The following is a 26,053-nucleotide window of genomic DNA, read 5'->3' on the forward strand; positions in this document are numbered from 1 at the left end:
CTTATCGCACGCGCACCCTTGAGTTTTCTTTGGTTAAAAAGTTTTACAGAATTTCCACGCCTCATGCCAAACGGTAAAGGTGTTGAAACTTTGGCGCAACTTTTTCGCCACAGGATACACGCTATCCTTCCATTCCAGAGACGGCTTTAATCCGGCTTGCTTGCTTTATAGCGCTGATAAGAAATTAATGTGCTTGAATTTATTGGTGCGAGTTGCTGCCTGCTCTGGCAATTAGTAAGCTAATCAAATAAGCTGCAGATAATTGTGGCTCAGAAGATTCTCTCCCCAAACCGCCACCGACTCCGCACCCAATTGCACATTATTATAACCATCTCCAACAGCGAAATATACTGCAGAACAAAAATCAGCAACAGAATCAGATGGATGTTGAAAAAGTCAGTCGACTGAAGCGATAATGGTGTCTCTAACACGGCCATCGTATACATGACGTTATTCCAATAACTATTGATGCAGTGCATCAGATAAGGCATCATATACATCCAGTTCAAATTATATCGCAACATATTATTGCCCCTCTGCGGCATCCGGGCCTTTGGTCGATGTGCCCACATTGCTGGTATCGTATAGACATTGGCCTGAACAAATGCTGGCCATATGTTTGAGACCTTTACTCCCAACTTGACTTTATTTGCTTTCGTAACTAACGGCACTGCATACTCAAACAGCTTAATGCGCAGATTAATGATCCAACAGGTAATCAGCAATGTAAGATAGATTTGTAACAGCTTCAACCTCGAGATCATCATTGAAATAACGGATTGCTCTATTTAGTTAGATAAAACACAATTTTTCTATCGTTTGTTGAATTTTAGGAATGAATTTAAATTCAAATTGCAAGAATTTTCAGGTTTACTGGAACAATTGAAACAAATTTCAAATAAGTTTTTTTTTTTGTATTACTAAGTTACAATATTCGAGTTTCAAATTAATAAAAAACAAAAAAAATGTATTAATAACTTACAATTACACTTTACAATTATAATAAGCGGCACAAACAAGTTATTGCAAAAATGTTTACTTATAAGATCATTTATTTAATAAAATGTAATCAATTTAAAACATATTTATTAAATTGCTTGAAATATTTCAAATTTTAAATGGAAAAAGGAAACAGATATTTTAAAAATAGGACCATTTCATAGATAAAAAAAAGTCTGAAGAAGTTTTCAAAAGTATCTATACTCTGGTAGATACAGTATTCGGAACCATTTTAAGCATTCCATACCTGAGATATGCTATATATGTGTATAAAAATTCCCAGCGGAAGTCATTTAGCATCTTTGGCTTTTTCTGTTGCTGTTCCTTGGGGTGCAGGACATTCGAAAGCCTCTGTGATGCGGCTCTTCTGATGACGCTCAAGTTGCCACATCAGAAATCCTCACACCGCCAGTTGGTTAATAAAACACACGTTGGCTCACCTCATGCGGTGACAACGGCAGCAACCACAACACATAAAAAAAGAAAACTACAACGGCTGCTGGAGACAAAATATGACCAGAAGCTGAAAGTCCTTTAAGCACTCGCCACAGGACAGGACAACGTTTCGTTGGCATAAAAAGGCCTAAACAAAAATTCGCACTAATGCCGGCGACAAGTCAAAAAGTGAAGGCTAAAATCTCCGTCAGTTTTGCCACTAAATTTATGTGCTTCGGGGCGGTAACTTCATTATGCAATGACCTACAATGAAATGGGCTGCCGTTGCACAAAATTTATGTGGAAAGTTGGGAGACAGCCTAAGTACCGAGGGGCTTGGCCAGACATGCCCAAGTAACTTGGCTAGTACAAGTAGTCTTTGTCAAGTCATGGTAACAACTTCCCACTGTGCCTGATAAAAAGCCAACATAAAAAGCGTCCAATTGGTTTAGATATTGAATGAGCCAAGCGATAACGTCGTGTAATCAGCTAGTAATTAATACTGCCTAAATAAAAGACAGTCTAGAATTGACTGTTCAATAGAAAGGTATGAGTTTGAAGCTAGTGCTGCTCTTGGCCGCTTTTGGCCTGGCCAAGGGATTAACAGAGGTGCGATATGACAACTACAAGGTATACAACGTGCAAATTGAGAATGCAAAGCAATTGGAGCTGTTAAATGACAAGGAACAAGTGCTACAGGTAAATTAAGTCCTAACAAAAAAAAAAGCTACTGTTGTAAAGTCCACACATCCTGTGATCCTTTCAGCTCAGCAGCTGGCGTGAAGCGCGTCATTTGGGTGAATCCTCGGACGTTATGTTGCCCCCTCAAAGTCAGCAGGATTTTGAGAGTCTGTTAACAAATAACAACTTCAACTATAGCATCAAGATTGACAATGTACAGTCGCTGATTGATGCACAGCGTCCAAAGAAACGCACTGGTTACATGGAATGGACGCAGTTCCACACGCTGGACGAGATCTATGCCTGGCTGGATGTGATTGAGACGCGTTATCCGGACATAGTTACACCCTTTACCATTGGCAAGTCCTACGAAGGACGTCCCATACGTGGCATTAAGATATCCTATAAGAAAGGCAACAATGCCGTTTTCATTGAGTCCAATATTCATGCTCGGGAATGGATCACTTCTGCTACCATCACATATTTCATCGATGGGCTGCTCGTTCCACGTAATCCGGGAGTTAGAGATATTGCTCAGAATGTGGACTGGTACATAATTCCCGTGCTGAATGTGGATGGTTTCGTTTACTCACACGACGTGGTAAGTGCCAATAAATGACTGATTGTCAATATATATATATATACAGAAACTATAGATTAGATTGTATCCGGATCACATAGGCACCGACAACTTTACGATGCGCCATTTAAACCTTATCAGTTTCTATGTAAACATCCAATTGCTACCATTAATTTAATAAATTTAATTGATTTACCTTCAGGAGCGACTTTGGCGCAAGTCGCGTTTACCCTCTGACCCCACCGGCAAATGCATTGGCACAGATTTGAATCGAAACTTCGATTACCGCTGGATGAGTAAGTATAGCAGTTTGATCTGTTGAGATCTTTGACTAAAACTTAATTGCATCCCAGTATCTACTTATTATATTTGTAGTAAACTTAAGATATCATTAATTATATGAAATATTTCTTTTAAATATTCAGTGATTGGCGCTTCTGACGATCCATGCTCTGATACTTATGCTGGTCCCTCTGCCGAATCCGATCCGGAGATCCATCAGCTGACCAGTTACATAAACAATTCGATACCAGAAGGTAGCATTAAAATCTATATATCACTGCATTCCTATGGTCAATATGTGCTCTCGCCTTGGGGCCACACGGCTGACGAGTTTCCCGAGCATTATCCACAGATGATGGGTGTGGCCAAAGGTTTTTCCGATGCGCTCTTGAGACGCTATGGTACCGTATTTACTTATGGCTCAAGTGCTACAACACTCTGTAAGTTCTATCAAAATTATCTTAAAGTTTGCCAGTAGATTTAGTTTATTTTAATCTTTTTTTAGATGCCGTCTCTGGATCTGGCAAGGAATGGGCTTATGGTGTAAAGAACATAACCATACCATATACCATAGAGCTGAGAGATAAGGGAGAATTGGGTTTCCTGCTGCCACCCGAGGATATAATACCTGTAGCACGTGAGGTGACCGAGGGATTCGTGGGCATGATAACGGCTGCCCGTGGAATTGGTGTAATGTAAGGAGCTTAGCACTCAATAAAGAAACTCTTCGCAACCCCCCAAATAAAAAGCAGCCTTACACACACTCACAAAACAGCCCCCACTGACAGCTGGCAAACGACAGACGGCGCCACTGTGCGCTGAGCTTTTGCTCCGCCCCAAAAACCGAGCAGCGCAGCCGAAGCTTCCAATCAGCGACGACGATTGTGGGAAAACTGTGAAACGAAACGAATTGTGCCGAGTTGTGCTGATAAGGAAGAGCAGCTAACGGTACTCGCTGTCAGTCGGTTGCATTCTTTTATTATTTTTTACTGCTTTTTTTCCCTCTTTTGGCCAAGTGTGAAAGGCGCCGTTGGTCGCCAAGTCTCCGCCTATTTTCAACGCGCGCGCAGCATCCTGGCGACAAGGCAACTGGATGGAAAGCTCCATCATGCATGTCGAAAGAGGGCTTCTACACATAACTGTGTATGGCCATATATATATACATATGTAGGAGGAGTGGGTAAGGGAGAGGGAAGAGGGGACTCCTACTCGTATGCGCGTCAGCAAACAAAAATAAACGCAACGAATGGGAAACGGCCAAGGAAAACTTCAAATGCCACAACATGGCGTTCGTCTGTCTTATGTGCTTAGTTTATATACACCATAAGTACATACCCATATACCTATATATCTCTATATGTAGTCTCATATAACAGACATATCGCTGTGTCTATTATTATTGCTGTTGTTGTTGCCTTGCACTTATTTTTTTCAATTTGTCTAATGAAATTGCGTTTTCCACTCTCGTCACACAGCAAACAGAAAAAAAAAATAAGAAAACTAAAATGAAAAAGTCTTGGAAAATTCGAGAAAATATAACGTTGACACTTTTCGCCATGCCATGGATGCACAGACATACATATACTCTAACTATACATGTGCGTGTGTGTGTGTGTGTGTGTGTGAGAGTGTGTTTGCCTTTTTTACTCACTGCTCATTCTGCATATAAATTGAAATTTACGAGTCTCTTCTCGCTTTTCTTTTTCTTGTTGTTGTTGTTGCTGCTGCTGCTGCTGCTGTTGTCAGTTGCACCTTTATGACAATTTTCCTTGCTGCCACTTTTCTATTTTTCTTCTACTTTTTTTCCGACATTTTCCTTGTATGTGCTGCGCATATTGCGGTGATGAATTTTTCTCTTTGAGTTATGCAAGGATCGCAGCAATGCCAGGAGCAGCAAGGGAAAGCAACAGGAAGAGTGTGGATACACTCCGAGACAGCAGCAATAAAAAACTTACTTAGCCAAATTGCAGTTAAGCAAATGAAGAACATGAAATTTGCCTAATAAAAGTTTCCCAGAATAATCACAAGTCCACACTAAATTGATCTTAAGTTATTTAAATATGAAAGAAAAGCGTCTTAAGTTAGAATTTTAAACTGTAAGGTAAAGTATTACATAATTGTAGTAAGCTATCGAGTGTGGGGATAAAATCTAATTTAAAATGTAAAGTATTCCGAATTTCTATAGTTTCAGGTAAACTATGATGTAACTACAATATTGAGATTAATCTCTTTAAAAACATGTTAATAGGAAGGAAGAAGCTCGAAAATATTTATAACTTTTAGAATCTTCATTAGATTTTATAAGTATAGTAAAAATTATTCAAAAAATAATATAATAACTGCAAGCAAAAGAAAGAAAAGGAAAAACAACTGTAATAAAATGGATATTAGAAGGCTTCTGTTTACAAAAAACCTCTTATGACAATTAACATCAATCTATTAGTCTCTTGAACTTATCTTGCACAAACTACTAAATTTTTAATGTCAACAAAGCTTAGATCGAAGTCTGTTAAGCCTTATTATTAAATTAACATATTATTGTGATGAAAGTAAAGATATATTTCTCTACCACTTCCTTAAAGATAATTACAAGAGAATGTTTAAACTTTTTTTAATTTGTAATTAAGATCTTCGTCAACTAGCTGAAAGATAGTTCGACGAAAAATATTTACAGAATTGAATGCCTCAAAAATATCTTACAGTGCCATAAAACGGACAACTCAAGGAATATATAAACACTGAGCCTGAACATTATATTTTGTATAAAGTAAGAACGCACATTTTATGTATTCAGGAATAGCCTACAAAATTTTCTAGGTGCTTTATGAATCATTGCAGAAACTTGAACAGTTAAAAAAATAGTTTTCATCTGGATAAAAAAATTACAATTTTCAAGCAATTTTTTCTGTCAAAATCGTATTCATTCATTTGGCGACTCGTTGCATTCGCTTTGGGCAACAATTATGTATAGAAATCAGAAACGCCGTTCACTCTAATTTGATAATTCAATTCTGCAATCAATTGCGATGACAGCCAATCAAAAATCAAATCAAATGCAATGCCTTTACACATGGCCAAGCCCCAAATCCCAAGTCCCAAACCGAAATGGCTTTAATTGCTGCCAAGGCAATAAACTTCAACGCCAATTGACGCTTGACACTTGAACGCTGAGAACTGCGAACTGAGAGCTGAGAGACAGCTGGTTTTGGCCTGGGACTGAGATTGGGATTGTGACTTGAGCTGAGACGGAGACTGAGATAGTGTCTCTCCAGCGAAAGTATGACGACAATCAAGACTTGGCTGATATTCCCAGCGCGCGTCATGAAGCTGCGGCGTCTGCGCCTTTTTAGGACGCTTGGCAATGAGAATTGACCAGATCCAGAGTTGGAGAAAGACGCATAGTGCACCTTGGTGCAGCTAAAGCTAATGCTGAGGTTGGCGCTCGAGAGGAACTCATGGTACGCCTACCCAGAGTTATGACAGTCCACAGAGTTGTATCCTTAAAAGGCAAAAGTTGCGTCCGTTTATGGACTGACGACGACGACGACGACGATGGCGTGTTGACAATGATGTGGATGATTGGTGTTTTCTGCTGTTTCATAAGAACCCAGGGTACCCTGTTCCCGTTCCCATTCCCACTCCCTTTCTCCAGACGCTTACATTTCCCGTGAATCGGCACAGCCTCTAGAGTAGAGACAGAGACAGAGAGAGAAAGAGAGTTGAGAATTGCAAAAGCGCTACGTCGCCGTTACCATATACGACCAGAGGAGACATTCGTCTAGACGTGCTGGAAAAAATCACAGCAGAATCATTCAGCAATGCCAAGTTTGGAGTCGGCTACTCAATGATTGCCATGAATGAAATCCACAAAGCGGCCAACAAGCAATTAGTATGCGCAGATTGTGATCACTCGGAAGTAATGCTAATTCTTAGTTTGTTTTTTTTATTATTTTTTGTAATACGCGTATCTTAGTTGTACTCCTCCTCTGCTGTTAGCCATGGCCTTTCACTTGGCAGCAGCTGAGTTACTTTTTTCTAAAAGCAAACCTCCTAAAATGGTCTGATGCGGCGGCCCAGGAGATGTCATTAACATTAGAGAGCAGGTGAATGAATGCAGCTGACAGGCGACAGTTGAGAAAACTCAGAGTAAGGAACAGTAACAGAATGGCAACTCCATTATGCAGTCAAAGGCAGCTTGTCTATGCCATTAAGAGCGTTAACAGTGAGCATTAGTATCCTGTGCACAACACCTGACGCAGTCACAACAACAACAACAGCAACAGCAACAACACTAACAGCAACAACAACAACGGGCAGGTCAACTTCAGACAAAGGCATGCAAATTCCATTTGCAGCAGCAGTAGGGAAAAGAAAGCTGGAGGCTTTCCTTGTAGCTGAAATATATACACGCAGAGAAAAAAGCGCATAGTTAAAATAAAAGTAAAAATCGTATTTCAATTTTTTAATTTAAATTAAATATATATATAAATAAAATATACTTTACTTTAACTAAAAACATACTTAAATGTCAAAGTTAATTTGAATATAGTAAAACCCAAGTAAATACTCGTACACTTCAAATAAAAAATGCTGTATTCATTTTTAAATTTAAATCATACTTATTTTAAAAATTTGGTATAGTTAATTAAAATTTATGTTACATATTAATTTTTTAATCTTATATTAAATTTAAAATCATAGATTTATATTTATATATTAAAGTCAAATATTTTTCATATTTGTTTTAATGTTATTTTCTCATTTTATAGTTAAATTTTAACATATTAAAGTCCAACATTTAGTATTTGATATAAAAAATACAATATATATTAAAATTTTAAATAACATGTAAATTTTTTTTCAGTGTGTATGAAAACAACTTTTACGCTAAGCAGATGAACAACATTTGCATACAGAGTCCAGGCGGCAGCGCAGTCAGGAAGCGAAATCAAAAGCTTTTTAAAGGATATTTCATATAATTTCACGCTTAAAAGACAGCAAACGTCCGGACGTCATGGACATTGCAGGTTGTTTGTTTAGCGGCCAAGGAAATTGGAAAAAAGCGCCAGAAAATGCCTGACTGAAGCACTCGAGACGGAGACTAAGACAGAGACGGAGGCGGAGACGGAGACTGAGACTGAGGCCAAGACCCCGTCAAGAGCAGCCGTCGCTTTACCCACGTGCCAAGCAGCTTAAAAAATACGACAGGCCTTGTGCTCGTCCTTCTCGTTCTTTATCCTTGCTTGAGCTTGTTGTCTGTTGTTATTGTTGTTGTGGCGAAATTTGCATGCGCCTTTTAAATCAATTATTGTTAAATATTTATTTCTTGACAGTCCATTTTAGAGGGGTTCGACTGTTGCAGGGCATATTATCCTAACATAAATTACATGATTGATTTCATTCGAGCACAGCAAAAAGAATAGAAGAGCAAGGACTTGCTTCAAGGAACACACACACACACACACATAATGCGTAAGCACAAGAGAAAACAATGGGAAAAAGTAAACAAAATGCAAATGCATAAGAACGAACGCTTCTTTCTTTGGCTTTAGCTTTATGTCTAGCTGTGGGCCTTGATTAAAAAGCTTCTGAATTAGCATATCATTTGCTACAGTACAAGTATTCATATTCGTATCTGGGGCAAGTATCTATAAATACGTAGGGGTATGTGAACAATCACAAGATTGGAAAGTAGGGGTACTAATACAAAGTAGCGACAGGATACGTAACAAAAACAAAAGAGTATAGATGATCTTTCTAATGATGAAATAATCTGGTGAAAACTGTTAGTTTCTCTGTTCACATCTCTGAGAAAGTTAAAAAAAAATTGAATTGAAAAAAGTTCTTTTAATATTTCCCAAATTTTACTCATTTCCGACAATGTTTATTAACTCATTTAAAAAATTATCCTAAATAAATATTCCCTTTGTAATAATATAATTTTATTTCAAATGTTATTCTTACTATCAATCAGAAACGATTATTTAAATTGGAAATTAGTAGAGAATTACTAAATATTAAATAGAGTTACTACAGATCTCACAATAATGAAATAATCAAGTGAAAACTGATGATACAGTTCTTAGAAACTTTTTAAAATAAATTAAACGCTCTCATCTAGAACTTTATATAAAAATTGTAGTATTATGTAGATTTAATAAACATAAATGACCGAATTATTTAAACTAATTTTATTCAAATGTTTAATAATAATAATATATTAAAAGTTGCACATTCTTTCTCCAGCGTTTGTTGTTACTTTCCCGCAGTTTCTATTACATTTATCTGACTTCATCAGCTAATTCAATACTCTTCAATTTTTATTTATTGAAGTTTATATATTTTTATCTTTATTTCTTTGTTGTTGTTTTTTTTAGGCATTTTGTTTAGTATGGGATCTGGGATCTCGGAGTGCGCATCTTTGAAGCAATGTGCAGCGTCGTGTGTTTTGCTCAGTGGCACGTTGACATCGCCATCAAAATGCTTTGACGTGGTTTTTGATTGACAGGAAACTCATAAATAATTCATGTCATTAAATCATGTTACATTTTTTTTTCCAGCTTTCTGCTTCATCTTCTTCTGCAGCAGCAGCCGTCGCAGTCTCAGTCGCAGCTCCAACATCTTCAGCTTCCCCACTGACGTTCCGAGTCGAGGTCGGGGCCACGCCATTGAAACGAGTTTCCTTGGACAACAACTGCAAAGGGAACTGAAAGAGGGACTGAAATTGGGACTGGGACTGAGACTGATAGTAGGAGTAGGAGTTACGAGTGCTGGACATTTAGTCAGCTGAGCAACTTGGGATCTGTGCTGGGAGAGGTCTAGCAATTAAATGTGAAAACAGTTTCGTTCCATTTCCAGTCGCCCCATCGATGCATGTGCTCGTAACTGTAACTCAATTCACTCAGCACTCGGATTTTTTAATATTTCTTGCTGAAAACTTGAAGGAAATAAGTTTTCAATGAATATAATTATGCAAAGCAGGCGAGAAGAAGGACACATTGCCAGGACACTCGCTGGGCGGCGCTTGTCGGACCTTTCTGAGGCCCCAAAAATGAAAAAAGAAACGCATTAAAATTACCAGAAATGACGAAGATGCCAAAAGAAAAAAAAAAAACATGAGGGAAGGAAAATGGCGATATGAAAGCAGCTTGGGCATATTTAAATATTTCCCTCCACTCTGTCATAATATTTTCATATTATTGCTTGTTTTAATTCCTTGTTTCACGATTTCATATTCTATTTTTTTTTTTGTTTATCTACGCATTTTCTCTGTCATTTTCTTTGCATTTGCTGTCAATTGTCCTTCAGCTGGGAAAAGTCTTGACGGGGAAAAAAAAAGTTTTTAATTTTTATCAAAGATTTTTCGGCGCAGTTTTTAATGAAATTTCTGGCATTGGTCTGCCAAAGGATTTTCCTGCTTGCCGCGCATAATTTGCATAAATTGCTGCTCGCTCTTAACTGGGAGCAGGAGCTGCAATTTTTAATTTGTGATATTCTAGCGAGTGTCCTTAAGGAAGTTTTGTCGACAACTTTTTCAGTTGCGGTTTTAATTAAAGTAATTTATGAGCTTGTTGCAGCTCCTGTTGCCGGAATTTTCCCCCTGCTGCTGGTTACTTAAAGCTGGCAAATCATTTTAATTGCTTTGCAATTTTTCGCAGCATCAGCAGCCACGCCCCCCAAGACCATCTTCAGCCTGCCTCCATCTCAGTGTTTTGTGTGTGTGTTGTGTGTGTTTGTTGTGGCATTGCGCTTTGTTGTTCTCGATGGTGTGCGGCGATAATAATTACACGTCACGCTGCCACGCAATCAAAACATTATTTGTGCAAAATCACGGAACTGAACTGAAGCGGAAGTGATGAAGGACTTCAGGACTTATTGGCTGCACGCGTCCTCGTTGACGACACCAACAAAAAAGTTTAAAAAATTGTATCCTCGACCGCACCCCATTTAAATAGCACTGAAGCCCCTGAAGTCGGAGTCAGGGTTAGAATCAGCGCCCAATCCAGAGCTAAAGCTTAAGCCTGATCGTCCCAAGCGTCGCCATCGTCGTTGTCCCCGGGGCCGCCACTTCGCGCGTGTTAAATTCAACGCAACGCGTGCGGTCACGTGGCCGGCGGGCGGACGGGCGGGGTGACGCCGAAACGGCGTTGAAACGCGGCACGCCCATTTTCATGATAGTCGCAATCGTTTTGCTGAGATTTTAACAAAACACGGCCAACACATTGAACAGCAACGTTGATTTCTGGCCAGCACCGCAGCAAAACCAAACAACAACAGGGGAGAAGACGGAAAGCGGAAAATCAACGAGTAACAACGGAAAATCGTTGAAAATTATGTAAATTGTACTCAATTTGAGCATGGGGATTCCCAGTAAAAGCAGTGCGAAAATTTGCCTAAATGCTTTAAAGTCAACTGAGAGACATGACGGCTGTCTGTCCTGCAGGGACACAGCTCCAAACTGTTGCACGCTAACAATGTGACAGAAACATATGTTGCCACAATCAACGCCGGCAAATCCCGTTCCCAGTCGTCGAGGATGCAACCCTTTGACAGCCCCACAAAATTGTCAATACCCGTAGCAAAAATTTGGATTTGTGAATAAGTGAATCCTACTTGTATCTGGTGAGAATTTTTGTTGGAATATATACTTCCCTTTTATATCAAAGCTGATTGTACCTATATACTATAAATATATCATTTAAATATTAAAATAATTTGTAGTCCAAAAAAGTCTTATTTTCCATTATAATAAAAATGGAATGGAAATATCTTTCAATATCCGTTTTAAATTTGTATAATCATGCTATTTTCCCAATCATCTAGATAATTTTTTTCGAGTATAATATTTTTTTTTAATCATAAAACTTATTTGCTAACCCTATTATAAACAATATATAAACTTTAGTTTATTTAAGAAAGCTGAAGAATCTTAAACCTTAAAACAGAAATAATAAGAGCAGTTATAATAGTGATGTGTTTATTTTTGGTATAATAAGTATTACATTTTTGACATAAAAATTAGACAGTTCTGAAAAATATTTGAATAATCTATTTTGGTTGTCGATAGGATAGCATGGAAATATATTTTAATATCATATCCAGATCAATGTAGTGATACTGTTTCGCATTTGTTGTATATTACTTTCTGTTTGCCGTTATCGATGTCATATTTTTTTCCCACCATTTAGGACATCCCCTCGGAACTAACCCACCCCCTTTCAGGATAGTCAGGATAGTCGACACACGTCCGCGGCAATAAAAGCGCAAACGTTTCAATTCCGTTGCGGCTGACAAATGCACAAGAATTGCGAATGTTTCTGCCCCAAAAATATTATAATGATAAAAAATACGACCGAAAACAAAAACCCCGCAGCAAAACTTTATCTCGATGCTGTCGAGTGTTTTGATTTGTAACGTTTCTCACTTCATTATTATGCAATAAATTCACATGGCCAGCTCGCATAATGGGCATCCACAAACATATCCCATCTTCACAAGCAAGGGGAAGTTTTACCAAAATATAGGGGTTAGTTATTGGCATTGGGCGGCAACGGAAGTAGAGCGTCGCACTGGACGCTGAAACTGTGAAAAGTAATGAGGCATAGCATGACAATATGAAGATTTTTTATTTGTAAATAAGATTCAGAAGATTTTCACAATAGTTTCATACAGCGTGGACTCTTGAAAGCTTCAAATACTTGGTTGTAAAATGAGCTGAGGTAAACTTTTTCCGTAAAGTGCTGCCAACCATTTTGATAAACTACGAAAAGTTCTTACAAGCTTTTGTAAATCTCAAATGTAAAGCTTTAGCCCGTTCAAGGGCGCATTTCACATGAGCTTTAAGTTGCAGATAACTTTCACCGTTTAGATAAATAATCTGTATCTTTCGACAGCTTTCAATGAAAGCTTCAAACCCCTACCGAAAAAAATGTAAAGCACACATTCCAAAAGCAGTGCCCAAAACCCACCCTTTGGACAGCGGGAAGAGCGCCGAGCATAAAAGCTCTCGCATGTGTTGGTATGTAAGCTGCGCTCCGCTCTTCTCAGTAGTTGTCGCTGCTCTCTCTCTCTCTCTCACCGCGTCGCGACGCGCCGAATGAGAAAAGCACAAAAGTGCTGTGTGACACAAAGAGGAGTGTCAGGCAGCATAAATTTCAGCATACAAAATTCCATACAGAAGCGTCGCGTCGCAGCTAAAACTTTTTCGGCGAGTTTTCCGCAGAAAATCCATAAAAATGAAAGAACCGAGTGTAAATATTAAATGAAAACTGATGCGCAAAAGTTCCTTTAGTCTTAGAATAAATGTGTAAATAAAAGTAAGCGGTAAATGCTGTACGGCAATTGTGCCGCACAACCAAATGTTTCCGGAATCTCAATCGAATTGTGAATCTGAATACGAATATACCGAGTGTGTGTCCAAGTGGCGCTGCGTATAAATCAAACAAGTTTCTATAAAAACGCGCAGAAGAAAACTTCGAAATGGGCAAATAAAAAATGCCAATGGGAAACGAAATTCATAAATAAAACATAAATTATGTTTTTGGCAGCGGCAACCAAAATAATATTCCATACAAAAAAAAAAAAACGCCGCGCAACAAACGAAAATACAGATATATTTTGATTTTTTTTTTATAAATAGAAAAATCAATTTCGCACGCAGCGCGCACTCAAACACACAAACACACACACGTACATATCAACGCATACAGGAGCAAGCAGCAGCAAATAAAAGAAAGAGAGAGTCGGCGAGCACTGGAGCTTGCTCTCTTCGCTCTCTGAACGATTGCTCGGCTGTTTGGCGCCTCGCTGCCTGCCTCATTCGACAGCCTGCTGCCTGTATGTTTGTATATGCATGTGTTTATGTGTGTGTCTATTAAAAGCAAAACTGTGAACGAGAAAGAGAAGAGGCTATCGCTCTGGTTTAGTCAGTGCGCTGCTCCGCTATGTGAGAATAATTGAATATAATTCAAGTGTTTTTGTTGCATTATTTGTTGTGCTTATTATTGTTATTTGTTTAAATTAGCAACAACAACACAAGTAACAACAAAGCACACGAGTGTTGAAAGCTGCAAAACGCGCGCGTCTTTAAAACAAAAAATAAAAACAACAGGGACAGCAACAGAAAAAAACAACAAGCAGAGAAATTGTATTGCAGCCCTGGCCAAACCCTTTTATGGGTTTGCCCTGCCCTGTCCAGTGTTGTCCTGTGCCGTGCATGTTTACAAATTGACGCTGCAAATTGAATTTATAGCTCACAAAGCGAAACAAGTGGTTGGATAGTGGGTTGTTGGGTGGTACAGTGGCTCAGTGTTGCCTGTCGGTGGGGTCGGCATGTCCGTGGTTCGGTCGATGGTTCTGTCGTTCGTTCCAAGGTAAAAAGTTAATTTCCGCTACGTTTAAAAGTTTTTGCGTTTATGTGTTTGGTTTAAACTGGAAGTTGTGGGTGGGCGGGCGTTTTACGCACAACGTCAACGACGATGACGACAAATGAAATTCTCGAACAAGTGGCTAAAGCGGAATGTTCCATTCTCTCAGATGTTGTTGCTGTCTTTGTTGATGTTGCTGCTGTCGCATAAAAACCGAAACGATTTCGAAACGTACACAATAAAAAGCAGCGACAACAACAACAACTAAAACCTCTTAGCAGCAGCAACAACAACTGCAGATCAAATAAATTAAATTTACACACATAGTTAAATTAGTGAAAATTGAATAAAACACAAGAAAGCAAACAACAGAAGCAGCATAGACGTGTGACAAAAACGTAAATAAGAGAGAGCCAAAGCAATCGAGTGGCAAAGCAAGAGAGAGAGAGAGAGAGAGAGAAAGAGATACAGGTCGTCAGCAGACTACGCAGAACGTGTCGAGCAACAAATTAATAAAAAATTGAAAACATACAAAAACAACAACACAGAAAGCCAACCTCAACGTTAGCGTCAACGTCAGCGCCGCCGTCAACAGCAGTCGCAGCAGCAGCAGCAGCCGAACAGTCAGAAAATGGGCTGTGGACAGAGCAAAATACATTTATATCCCAGAAAATCGAAGAGTAAAGCAAATGGCAAGAAAGGAGGACACGGTAAGCAGAGACAGTATTTTAAAAGGAGTCTTCACTGTATGTGTGTTGCCTCTGTTTGTGCCTTAGCACATACATACACTTAACAAAAGCTTACACGCATGACGACATCAATTTGCCTGCAGCCGTGTGTGCGTGTAGGCTGAGTGTATGCGTTCATGTCTGTGTGTGTGTGTGTGTGTATGTGTGTATAACCCACCTGTTTTCACAATGAGGACATCATTGATTAATATGTCAGCAGCAGAGCTTATGCCGTGCATTCGCCTATTCGCCTGACAATACACATACATATGTATGTATGTAAATAGACCTGGCTTTTAGCCTGCAAACCTGCATACTATAAATATTACAAGTGTGTACACATGCACGGCATGTCTGTGTGCGAATTTATACAAGTGCAAACTTAATAAAGTTAGTCAAGTAATTGTTTTGACAAAGAAATGAGTTCATATCAGGGAGCACAATCATTGTAAGTTATATTATACAAATTTGATAGTAATGATTTATTGATGATTTTTAAAAATGTTTACCAATGATGTGTTATTAAGAGTAATTTTATAAAAAACTGATTGAAATCATTATATTTAAGCGTCTGTATGTTTGCTCCTTGTCCTTGATTTTTTGAATTACAACAAAAAAAAATAAATATTATTATATTATTATTTTTATTATTATTATTACTTGTTAATATAATGAATAAATTATAATTGAAATACTTGAAATAAGGAAAAATAATGCATACTTAAATAAAATACAGATTTTGATTTTTTAATGAAATACATATGAGCATTTTTTTGTCACGAAAATGATTTGACTGACTGTACTTCAAAAAAAAAAAGAAAAGTATATAAAAAAGTGTTACTGTAGCCTACATTTCAAACTTTTGGCAGTTTCCCGAGAGCCTTTTGGCATTGTTGTTGTCGCTTTTTGCAGCCTTTCTCTTCCATTTTCAGTCTGTTTCTCTCTGTGTGTGTGGTGTGTAATTAACTGCTAAAAGGCAACTTGTTGTTGCAGTGGGCGTAACAGTTGAGTGGGTGTGGCCCTTTGGGAGTCATGCCTCTATTTATGTATGCTTGAGTGTATTTGTGTGTGTGTGTGTGCGTTTGAGCTGCGTTCAAAACGAGTTAACAAAAGTGTAGCATACACAAAGGCGCCATTGTGCCATAAACGACCCAAATTTTGTTGGCCTAAGCTTTGTCAGCCTCGCTTTTGCTTATTCTTCATCTCCTTTCATTTTGGACGAGCTAGATTAATTATAAAGTTTTTCATTCATATTTTGTTGCGAATGCCAAATTGGCATTAATATGCATAACTCGTTTTTATTAAATTCGAGAGAATTTGCGAGCATACTCCTAGTACGAGCAAGTATAAAATGCACCAAATTATTTGATTTCGAGCCAAGAAATTATTATATATTTTTTTAAACTCATTTTTCTATATAATAATATATTTTAAATGGGTTATGGGTTAATGAGAATTATTTTAAAGGTTTTATTTGTAAGTAAAAAAAAAATAGAACGTATTCCAAACTTTTATTTTAAATCAGAAATAAGTGTGGTGATAAAGATTTTAATAAAACTTAAACTTAAATACTAAAATATTATTGTTATGTTGCAATTTAGATTTTTAAACTTATGGGAGCTGCGTTCCTTGATTACAGCTAATAAATATAAATGATATAATAGAAAATCTTATCTCGTTTCTCTGAAATTGTTATTGTAATTTTCTACGACTTCTTTGTGACATTTCATGGCCAACAACTAAACATATTACAACGCTTACAACATTTTATTACTAAAGTTTGCTACTTGCTTGCCAAACTTGTTGTCTAGTTACATTTATTACATATGTTACAAACTCCTCTCTCTGTCTTTCTCTGTCGTCACGCAGCCGATTCAGATGCCGAGACGGATGAGGACGAAGGCCACATTGAGGATGCTGAGAAGGCACAGCAACGTGAGCGCGAGAAGCATGAAGAGAGCGAGGAACAAAGCAATAAGGACATTCAGGACACCGAGGAGGACGTGGCCGTGTCGCTGCTGCGTGCCAAGAATCTATCGCTGCTGCAGAGCCAGTAAGTAGTCATTCAATGTCACTGTGTGCCCCCCTAAATCCTTTCAACTAAAACTGCCTGCACCTTGCAGAGAAATATCATCAAGCCAACAGAATTTCTTCCGTATGCTGGACAAGAAGATCGACGAGGTGAGCACAGGAGCTTAACAAAGGAGAACTTACTTCTAAAATGATTTATTTTGTGCAGGGTCCGGATTACGACTCTGCCAGTGAAACGGAAATAGCCTTGGAGGAGGCACGACTGAATGCGCTGGTTCAGCATTGGGAGTCCGCCAGCATCACCGCATCCATATGCTCCTCGGCCAGTCGATCGCTGCAGACGACGCCCATTCGGCAGGTGGTGCAGGTGCCGCTCAAGACGAGAGGAGCAACTGGCGGTATCACTGGTCATCTGCTGCAGCCCTCCTCGGCTTGCAATACAATGCCTCCGACGGAGTATCTACCTCAACACGTCTTGGCGGGGCGACAGCAACAACAACAACAACAACAGCAGCAGCAGCAGCAACAACAGCAAGCGGCAAATCTTTACCAGCAACAACAGCTCATGCTGACGCAACAGCTGTTACCTCAGCTGGATGCCAATCTTGTCAATACGTCCAATGCAAATGCAGCGGCGGCCGCGCAGCTTGTCCAGCTGCAACAGCAGCAGCAACAGCAACTGGTCATGTACCAGCAACAGCAACAACAACAGCAGCAGCAACAGCAACAACTTGCTGCATATGGTGGGCAGTTACTAACGCTGCCCGCGGGCGTCAAGCCACAAAGTGTCAGCCCCAAGCGGTTGTTATATGGCGCCGTACCTTCGCCGCCAGTTAGCGCTCCTGTTCAGTACATTGCCGCCAATTCGCCGCTTATGCAGACGGGAGTAACGGGTTTCCTAAATGGCGCTGGCGCAACAGCCGGACGTGCACCCTTGCAGCTGTCCTACTATGGCGCACCGAGCACTGCCCCCCAAATCGCTGCCCAAGCAGCGGCCTCAATTCCCATTGCCTCCGAATCTTACGAACCACAAACCGCTCCACACAGCCAAAGTCAACAGCAATTGTTGCAGTCGTTGCAGCCACAAACGTCGCAGCAGCAACAGCAGCAGCAGCAACAACAGCCTCCACATTCAACGGGCGCTTACTACGGCGATGTCATGCACTCTGTGCAGGTAAGAAAGGATTTAATCCACATATTAGATAATTTCTAAGCTTCAATGGTAGGACAGTTTGTAGGGATTCTTTTTAATCTTACTCTAAGAAAATTTAGAAAAATGTCAAGGATTCAAACACACAGATTTTGGTAGGGTTTCTCTAGTTTGACCTGTTCTTTTAAAGTGATATAAATAATATTTTATATATATAAATTCATCAATCCACAGTTTTATTTCCCCCTAGTTGATTTTACCTCAACTCTTGTTTAATATCAGTTATTAAAAGAATAAAAATGCTTTAGCCTTCAACTAATAGAAAGAATAATAATATAAAATCAGAATAACCGAAAATACACCTATATAAACTTTATTATTCGATGGTACACGCTTTTTAAACCTCAACTTAAAAAAAAAGAATACCTTCATAAAAACCGCAGCTTTAATCTTCAAATATTTTCTTAACTTTAATGTCAATTTCCCAAGCTGATCGACTAACTGAATCTTTTTCTATTGACAGGCGGCGCCGCCAACGGAATATAAATTTCCGCCGGCCATAAGTGTACAGCGATTGGCGCCACAAGTGCAGCGGCAGTTGCGGGAGACGCAGGAACTCATAAAAGACTCGTGTCCGCAGCTGTATGCGGCGGGCTATGGCAGCCCAGGACCACCGATACGCAATCCCAACAGAAATCCAAGTAGAACTAGACCCACCCTGGAGACGCAGTTCTCGCAGGAACTCTCGTGATATCTATATATGTAAAAAGCAAGCAAAAACCATAGCAAAGCAAAAGTAAAAATATTACAAAAAAACAACATAAACAAAGGAGAAAACACACACAGAATTAGTCAACTGCGCCAAAGAAAATTTAAGCGAAATTAAACAAAAACAAATATATTATAAATTAAATTAAATTAAAACTAACAACAAAACCAAAAAAAAAAAAAGAATAAAAACAAAAAAACGAAGAAAATTGTAAAACTGCACTCAATGTTTCAATCCTCGCCCCCTTCCAAGGGGTAGAAACCCCCAAACGACAATTTGTAACAGCAACAACAAATGGAAAAGCAAAGAAAAAAACAAGAAAAACTACTACAACTACTAAAAGTTTTGCGAAGCAACAAATAAAATGCATTATAACTACATATTAAAGTCAAGTATGTAATCAACAAACAGCCAAAGAGCGAAAGATTGAATATAGATGGATTAGAATGCGCCAGACAAATAGTTTTAGGATCGAGTATAACATAACGATATATATATATGTATGTATATGCAAATGAATATAACAACCACACCCATAAACAAAACAAATTACAAACAACAAGAAAAACAAGTAAACAAAAATGACTTCTACATTCTCTCACAATTTCGTTAGTCATAATCATTATTCATCGTGTAATTTTGAAAATTATTTCTGTAAAATGTGTGAGCTAAACAACTTTCGGACAAAAGTGTTATACGAGTAATGTTGAAGCTAGAAAGATCTATGCATCTAGGAATGAGATGAAATATTTGTATACTTTAGTTCTATTTATTATGATAATTTTGGATGTATAATAGTTTTTTCTTATATAAAATATATTTAAAAATGAAAATAAAAGCAAATCAATTAAGTTTAGAAAAGCAATTAATTTCTTAACTAACTCAATTACAGGAAATAGTCGAATAGAAGGTAATCCAGATATTAAATATTTATACACCGCACAACATTATCCCATCTTTTTAAGCATGGATTTTTGATATTATTTAATTGTTTTCTATTTAACTTTCCAAATACTTAAACCTTATTCCGTGGGAAATTGCTTCTTCATTCCATTACCATTTAACAAATGAAGAGAAGTATTCAAAGACGTCTAATTAATTCCTTTATTCATAGTTTGTAAATCAATTCATATGTTTACATTAAATGGAATTGTACATTCATTTCATTAATTATTTTGTTGTTGTTGTGGTTGATGTTGTGGTAGTTTTTGTGTATGTTCCAGCTAAGCAATTAATTAGACTAGTTACATAATATGGTTTAATATTCATTTGATTCTAATAAATTGACATTTGTTTGTCTGTGTGTCCGTGTCGTATTATTTTGTTATAAGTTGGAGCATTGCAAATAATTAATTTTGCACATTCATATAGATTGATTGAATAGAATAGAATATTCGAGAATTATTACAGAAATCAAATACGCTAGGGTAAAGAAGCTAAATGCCAACAGTGAGCGGGCCTGTAAGTGCCCTTGTTTTGGACTAAGCCATACAAAGCCTAGCCTAGCAACTATGTGTTGAAGTTGATTATTTGTTGATTATGGAAACGAAAAAGAGGGATTCATCAAATAGTAAGCGTATTTGATTCCAATTTAAACCATATTATATTGCTAACATGTGGGCGGAGGAGATCTACACAAGTCTGGGACCTCAGCGTGTCTCTAGCACGTAAGTATACTCATGTGTTTTTTGTTTCTGTATGTTAGATTGAGTGTGTGTGAGTGTGTGTGAGTATGTGTGTGTTTGTGTGTGCATGTGTATAGTGTCTGTGAGTAGGAAAGGAAATTACAATAGAGCAAAAACCTTGGACCTACTAATACTGAGGTCCTACAATTTAAGCTCATACAATTTGGCGTTTACTGTTTAGTTTTGTACGGGTAATGGTGGTGGCGGCATCACATACGGCATCGCATATGGTGCACGGTATGCACTGGCTGGTATGCTGGGAGCGCCTCCATTCAAGGATACCGTCGCCATACTGCTCGACATGCTTGTATATTGTCCGTAGGCCTGGGCTTGTGGCATAGCTGTTGTTGCACCACCGGCCACCACCTGCTGCTGCTGTTGTTGTGGCTGTGGCTGCTGTTGTGGCTGCTGCTGCTGCTGGGGAAGCGGTGGCGGTGGCATATTAAAGTTCAAGGCAAAGCGAGATCGTTTCTGTTCAACACCATAACCATAGCCAGCTGCTGCGGCTGCTGCATTAGCGGCTGCTGCCTGAGCTGCGGCCAAATGTGGTGGCTGATGTTGCTGCTGTACGGTTGGTGGCTGAGTTTTTGGCTCGAAGCAAGCGGCATTTGGATTGAAACGTGAATACTGCACACCATTGGCTTGTTGTGGCTGTTGCTGCGCCTGCTGATAACCACCGCCTGGTGGACGATAGCTGCCACCACCCTGGGCGGGCGGTGAGTTGCGTGAAGGCTTCTGATCGTAACGTGGTGGACCACCGGCATTGTAACCACTGTTGTTGTTGCCATTGCGATGCATATTGTTGCTATTGTTTTGGTTGTTGCGATAGTTGTTGCCACCGCCCATCTGTGGATTGCGTCCTTGATAGCCGCCACCATTGCCCCGATAGCCCATTCCGCCGCGCTTCTGATAGCCACCACTTGCCGCCATATTCATCAGCTTGGGATTAATGGTCTGCAAGTGGAGATAAGACAAGAAAAATGGCAAGTTTGAATAAGGTAATTCCAAACATTAAAATCTCTTTCTCACCTGATGTGCCTCGCGCAGCACCTGAATCAAATCATTGGCCTTGTTGGCATTCGAGTGTGTGAACAAGGTGTATGCTGTGCCCGTGTTGTTGGAGCGACCGGTACGTCCGATCCGGTGCACATAGTCCTCCGAGTTCGAAGGATAATCATAATTGATCACAAACTTGACATCGTCAACGTCTGTTTGATTTGAATTCGATTTGAAAATTGAAGAAGTTATCAATATGTTAAAAGGATTTTCGCAATTGTACATTTAGCAATACATATTTTCAAGAACTATAAACAAAAACAGAAACTTATGTGTGTGTTAAATTAAATATTTTTTTTTTTTTTTTGGTTTGATTGAATATTTGCTAAACTTAAATAAGCACTTGATTCATTTGATTTCGTTTTGTTTATATGTTTTTTTTTTTAATTTCTATTGTTTAATTAATTTTTTTTTTTTTTTTTTTTGGTTTAATTTTGTTTGTACTTTGAACAAAAATTTCGCCATCAATACTATTTAGCGTATATTAATAACTATACATCTTTGGCAAACAGATATATGTTTTTTCTATACTGCAGAAATGTGGACCTCGACCTTTGTGTTTGTCATTCTTATACTTTTTAAAATACACAAATCTTTCATTTACAAGTATATATTATATGTATATATATGTATGTATATATACTTTTAAGCTTAATGCATACAAGAGACGGCTTGATTAAACTTAAGATGTAGATTATATAATAATAATAATGTTATGATTTTCGGGCGGGTGCTAGGGATATAGTTTAGATCGGTGGGATTAGTTGGGTTGAAATAAAACTAAGTTCAAATAAAGAAGAGAGAGTGAGAGATGAGAGGATCAAGTCGGAGAGAGTGAGCGAGAGTTGGTTCAAAATTATCCTAGTACTTACCCTGTGTGAGATCTATGATTATTATTAGATAGGGCTTACGTAAATAATGTTGTTACAGCTCTGTTGTTGTTGCGGTTGTTTTTTTTATGTTGTTGTTGGTTGGTTGGTTGGTTTTTTGTTGTTGTTGTTGTAGATGTCTGTTGTTGAGCCTGGAGCCGCGGAGCTTAAGTGATGAGAGTTCCGCGTTGCTAAAAACTTAAGAATTCAACCCTCACCTTGTAAGTATATAAAGCTTAACTTGTTCTTTTTCTTTCTGTTTTGTGTATACAACTTTTTTAACATTTAACTTTAGCTTTGCTTTGTTTTGCATTCATTTCATTTCATTCATTTTCTTTTTGTTTACTTTTGCCATGTAAAAATCGAAGTCCATTTCAAAAAGTGCTGATGATATTTTTGTTCACACACAAATTTAGGTTTTATACATATAGGATCGACGTAATATACGATATAAATACATAATACTTTTATAATAAATACAAATAAGCTACGGATAATAATAAGCATCAGTCAAAAACTTCTTGGCCGCAAAATACACAACACGATTTCAATTTTTATTTTATAATTAGTATTTTACCGATTTTTATAGATTAAAAAATTACTATAAAAAAAAGATTGATTAGTTGAAAAAAAAAGTTCCATCAGCTGGCAAACCAAGTCTGTCTTTTCGGCAACAAATTTCAAATCAATCTTCAGATTATTCAAGCATTATTATTATTCAATATTAATCGGATTTTGCTAAGCCATTGACTCCTTGACTGACAACGAATTGCATATGGTAAGTTAGTTTTTTACTCAAATGTGATTTGACGAGGCACAACTAAAGACTATATAGAAAGAAGGAGGCCACCAAACTAAAAGTACAGCGATACATACATAGATGTATATAGTATATATACAAAGAATAAAGAACTTTATATAACCAGCAAAATGCATGGAGAACACATTCCCCTCATTATTTCGACCACACCATTTTCAAATACTTTTCTTTTGTTTATAAGAATAGCAAAATAAAATAATAAAAAAATAATACAAAAAAAAAGAAAAAGAATAATTAAAAGAAGTTCAATTGCTTCCCTGTGCGGAAGCTGGAGAAGATTGGGAGAATGGTTAGACATGCAATGCATAACTTAACCCTGTAAAATTCGCAACGGTCAAGTTTATCTCAGAGAGAAATATAGATATATATATAGAGAGAGAGAGAGAGAGAGGAAAGCAATGAAGTCGAAGAGTAAAAAAGAGAAAAAGACTGGTCGGTGTTGGCCGATTCATCGGTGACGGTCGCTGCCAGGCGACGACGACGTCGACGACGACGAATCAAATAATGAAAGCAACCATTTGGCCTTTATTTTAGCCATTTTGGGCATGTTGTTGATCCACAGCAACACTTGCTTGGTTATTGGTTATTGGTTATGGAGCGCATCAAGAAAAAAGACAACAGCGCAGCTGTTTAGCCAACTGCAAACTGGCAAATGCAAATGCTACGAGTTAACTCACCCAATCCGCGAGCAGCCACATCGGTGGCCACCAAGATGGAATGTCGTCCGTTGCGGAAACTGGACAGAACAAAGTCACGCTCCTGCTGCGACTTGTCGCCATGGATGGCGCATGCACGCCAGCCCTGACGTGATATATTACGGGTTATCTCATCCACACGCTTCTTGGTCTCTACAAAGATGATGGTCTTGGTCTCATTCTCGCCAGAGATTTGTGTCAGCAGCTGAATTAGCTTGACTATCTTCTCCGACTCATCGCAGACATCAACGATCTGGAGTATATTATGATTGGCGCTCAGCGAGAGTGAACCAATGTTGACCTGGATGTAATTGTTTAGGAATTCCTCAGCCAGCTGACGAACTTCCTTTGGCCAGGTGGCGGACCACATAAGCACCTGGCGATCGGGACGAATCTGTTGCATTATTTTACGGATCTGAGGCTCAAAGCCCATGTCCAGCATGCGATCTGCCTCGTCCAGCACCAAGTAGGTGCAGCGCTTGAGAGTGGTCGTTCCACGCTCCAAGAAATCAATGAGGCGTCCCGGTGTAGCTATCACAATTTCAACACCTCGCTCCAGGTCACGGGCCTGCTGACCTTTGGGGGCGCCGCCAAAGATGCACGTATTGCGCACCTGTGTATTCGAGCCAAACTCAATGGCCACCTGCTGAATCTGCTGGGCCAGCTCACGTGTGGGTGCCAGCACCAAGGCAATGGGTCCATCTCCGCGCTCCAAGCGCGGCTGATTATTGATGTGCACCACCGCCGGTAGCACATAGGCCAGAGTCTTGCCAGAGCCGGTCTGAGCCACAGCCACAAGATCACGTCCGCTTAGAGCGATGGGCATACCCTGAGCCTGAATGGCTGTGGGCTTCGTGAATCCCTGTTTGCGTATCTCATTCATGACATAGTCGGGAAAGCCACCCTCCTCGAACTCAATGCTGGGAGTGGGCACCTCATTGCCCTTAATCGTGATCTCGTTGCTGCTCAAGAAGCTATCTGTTTCGACCTGGGTGCGAGCCAGCACCGAATCGCATGGCTTATAAAAGTTCTTGCGGAACGGAGTGAGCGAGACTTCGGACCAAACAATCGTCGGCAAATGAGCGCCATGAGTCGACGTGCGATTGTTGTTGTTGTTGTTCTGACCACCAAAGCCGCCGCCATTGTCGCGATCATTGCGGATTCCTGGGCCACCATTCATGCGGCCACCGTTAAAGCCTCCAGCTCCGGCGCCAGCTCCAGCGCCTCCTCCGCCGCGAACATATGGAGCGGACCGATTACGCTGAAACATACCGGATCCGCCAGATGCGGCCATGCGATTGTTGGGCATGCCACCGGCTGGGGCGTCTCCCATGGAACGATATACCTGACAGTTATACCTGGAACGAGCGTTGTGCGCCATTAATTATAATTTTGAGCATCAAAAGCAGTTCTAAAAAGTGATTTTCTACTTTTCGATGTGATTTTCACTTGCTACTCTCTCAGCCATTTTGAATTATCGATTTTTAGCCAGAGTTCGAGAAAATTTTCTACCCATTCGACCCACACGTCGGTCATTTATGAAAATACCCATTTAATATGACGTGCCCCCATTGAATTGAATGATCACTTACATATTCATTGTTCGACCACGTAAATTGCACAATAGTTTTCCAAATATTATACTTTATTCACTTTTTTTTTTGCAATTTTCACTTCACCTAAAAATTTTCCAGGTTTTTGTTGCTCGCCAGGTTGCTATTTATCGAAATCGTTGAGACTTGCGATTGATTTGCCATTCACAAACTTAACATACTGTTATACTCTTAACAGTTAACATTTATTGTTTTTATCAAAAAAATGGCGGTTATTGTCTTTTTAATTTTGCATAAACTATTTAATTATATTTTAATTCAGCCAAATACTTTATGGTAAGAATGTCGCCAGCT

At 38.9% G+C, this 26,053-nt stretch overlaps 3 protein-coding genes across 7 annotated transcripts; 2 read left to right on the plus strand and 1 right to left on the minus strand.

Annotated features, from left to right (window-relative positions):
- The first annotated feature begins 1,961 nt into the window (after positions 1–1,961).
- LOC117788465 (zinc carboxypeptidase) lies at positions 1,962–3,719 on the plus strand. Its single transcript, XM_034627244.1, has 5 exons — positions 1,962–2,133; positions 2,201–2,716; positions 2,898–2,991; positions 3,121–3,417; positions 3,483–3,719. The coding sequence occupies exons 1-5, from the start codon at positions 1,984–1,986 to the stop codon at positions 3,674–3,676; spliced, it is 1,251 nt and encodes a 416-aa protein (XP_034483135.1). The 5' UTR covers positions 1,962–1,983; the 3' UTR covers positions 3,677–3,719.
- A 2,951-nt stretch (positions 3,720–6,670) lies between these two features.
- LOC117789007 (PAX-interacting protein 1) lies at positions 6,671–19,421 on the plus strand. Of its 5 annotated transcripts, XM_034627993.1 has the most exons (7): positions 6,671–6,695; positions 8,592–8,596; positions 14,803–15,053; positions 16,941–17,124; positions 17,195–17,252; positions 17,311–18,276; positions 18,776–19,421. In XM_034627993.1, the coding sequence occupies exons 3-7, from the start codon at positions 14,975–14,977 to the stop codon at positions 19,001–19,003; spliced, it is 1,515 nt and encodes a 504-aa protein (XP_034483884.1). In that variant the 5' UTR covers positions 6,671–6,695; positions 8,592–8,596; positions 14,803–14,974; the 3' UTR covers positions 19,004–19,421. The 5 variants fall into 5 exon arrangements, with proteins under 5 accessions (XP_034483884.1, XP_034483881.1, XP_034483880.1 ...); XM_034627990.1 differs by lacking the exons at positions 6,671–6,695; positions 8,592–8,596 and adding an exon at positions 13,115–13,293 and having other exon boundaries at positions 14,622–15,053; XM_034627989.1 differs by lacking the exons at positions 6,671–6,695; positions 8,592–8,596 and adding an exon at positions 13,115–13,293 and having other exon boundaries at positions 14,671–15,053.
- Positions 19,422–20,107: 686 nt separating this feature from the next.
- On the minus strand, positions 20,108–25,941 carry LOC117789006 (DEAD-box ATP-dependent RNA helicase 20). Its single transcript, XM_034627987.1, has 4 exons — positions 25,739–25,941; positions 24,129–25,504; positions 21,736–21,914; positions 20,108–21,660 (listed from the first exon to the last, which is right to left on the minus strand). Exons 1-4 carry the CDS (start codon positions 25,744–25,746, stop codon positions 20,884–20,886), a joined length of 2,340 nt encoding a protein of 779 aa, XP_034483878.1. The 5' UTR covers positions 25,747–25,941; the 3' UTR covers positions 20,108–20,883.
- Positions 25,942–26,053: the final 112 nt, after the last annotated feature.

The sequence above is a fragment of the Drosophila innubila genome (genome assembly GCF_004354385.1).
Source record: "Drosophila innubila isolate TH190305 chromosome 3L unlocalized genomic scaffold, UK_Dinn_1.0 0_D_3L, whole genome shotgun sequence".
NCBI classification, from domain to species: domain Eukaryota; kingdom Metazoa; phylum Arthropoda; class Insecta; order Diptera; family Drosophilidae; genus Drosophila; species Drosophila innubila.

What these genes read in the sequence shown, in the direction of transcription:
- LOC117788465 (XM_034627244.1), top strand. Translation starts at nt 1,984, where the DNA reads ATGAGTTTGAAGCTAGTGCTGCTCTTGGCCGCTTTTGGCCTGGCCAAG. An exon ending in TCGTTTACTCACACGACGTG is followed by an intron (nt 2,717 to 2,897) that starts GTAAGTGCCAAT and finishes ATTTACCTTCAG; the next exon opens with GAGCGACTTTGGCGCAAGTC. An exon ending in CTTCGATTACCGCTGGATGA is followed by an intron (nt 2,992 to 3,120) that starts GTAAGTATAGCA and finishes TTAAATATTCAG; the next exon opens with TGATTGGCGCTTCTGACGAT.
- LOC117789007 (XM_034627993.1), top strand. Translation starts at nt 14,975, where the DNA reads ATGGGCTGTGGACAGAGCAAAATACATTTATATCCCAGAAAATCGAAG. An exon ending in TGGCAAGAAAGGAGGACACG is followed by an intron (nt 15,054 to 16,940) that starts GTAAGCAGAGAC and finishes GTCGTCACGCAG; the next exon opens with CCGATTCAGATGCCGAGACG. An exon ending in TGGACAAGAAGATCGACGAG is followed by an intron (nt 17,253 to 17,310) that starts GTGAGCACAGGA and finishes TATTTTGTGCAG; the next exon opens with GGTCCGGATTACGACTCTGC.
- LOC117789006 (XM_034627987.1), bottom strand. An exon ending in TGTGGCTGCTCGCGGATTGG is followed by an intron (nt 21,915 to 24,128) that starts GTGAGTTAACTC and finishes CAAATCAAACAG; the next exon opens with ACGTTGACGATGTCAAGTTT. An exon ending in TGCTGCGCGAGGCACATCAG is followed by an intron (nt 21,661 to 21,735) that starts GTGAGAAAGAGA and finishes CTCCACTTGCAG; the next exon opens with ACCATTAATCCCAAGCTGAT.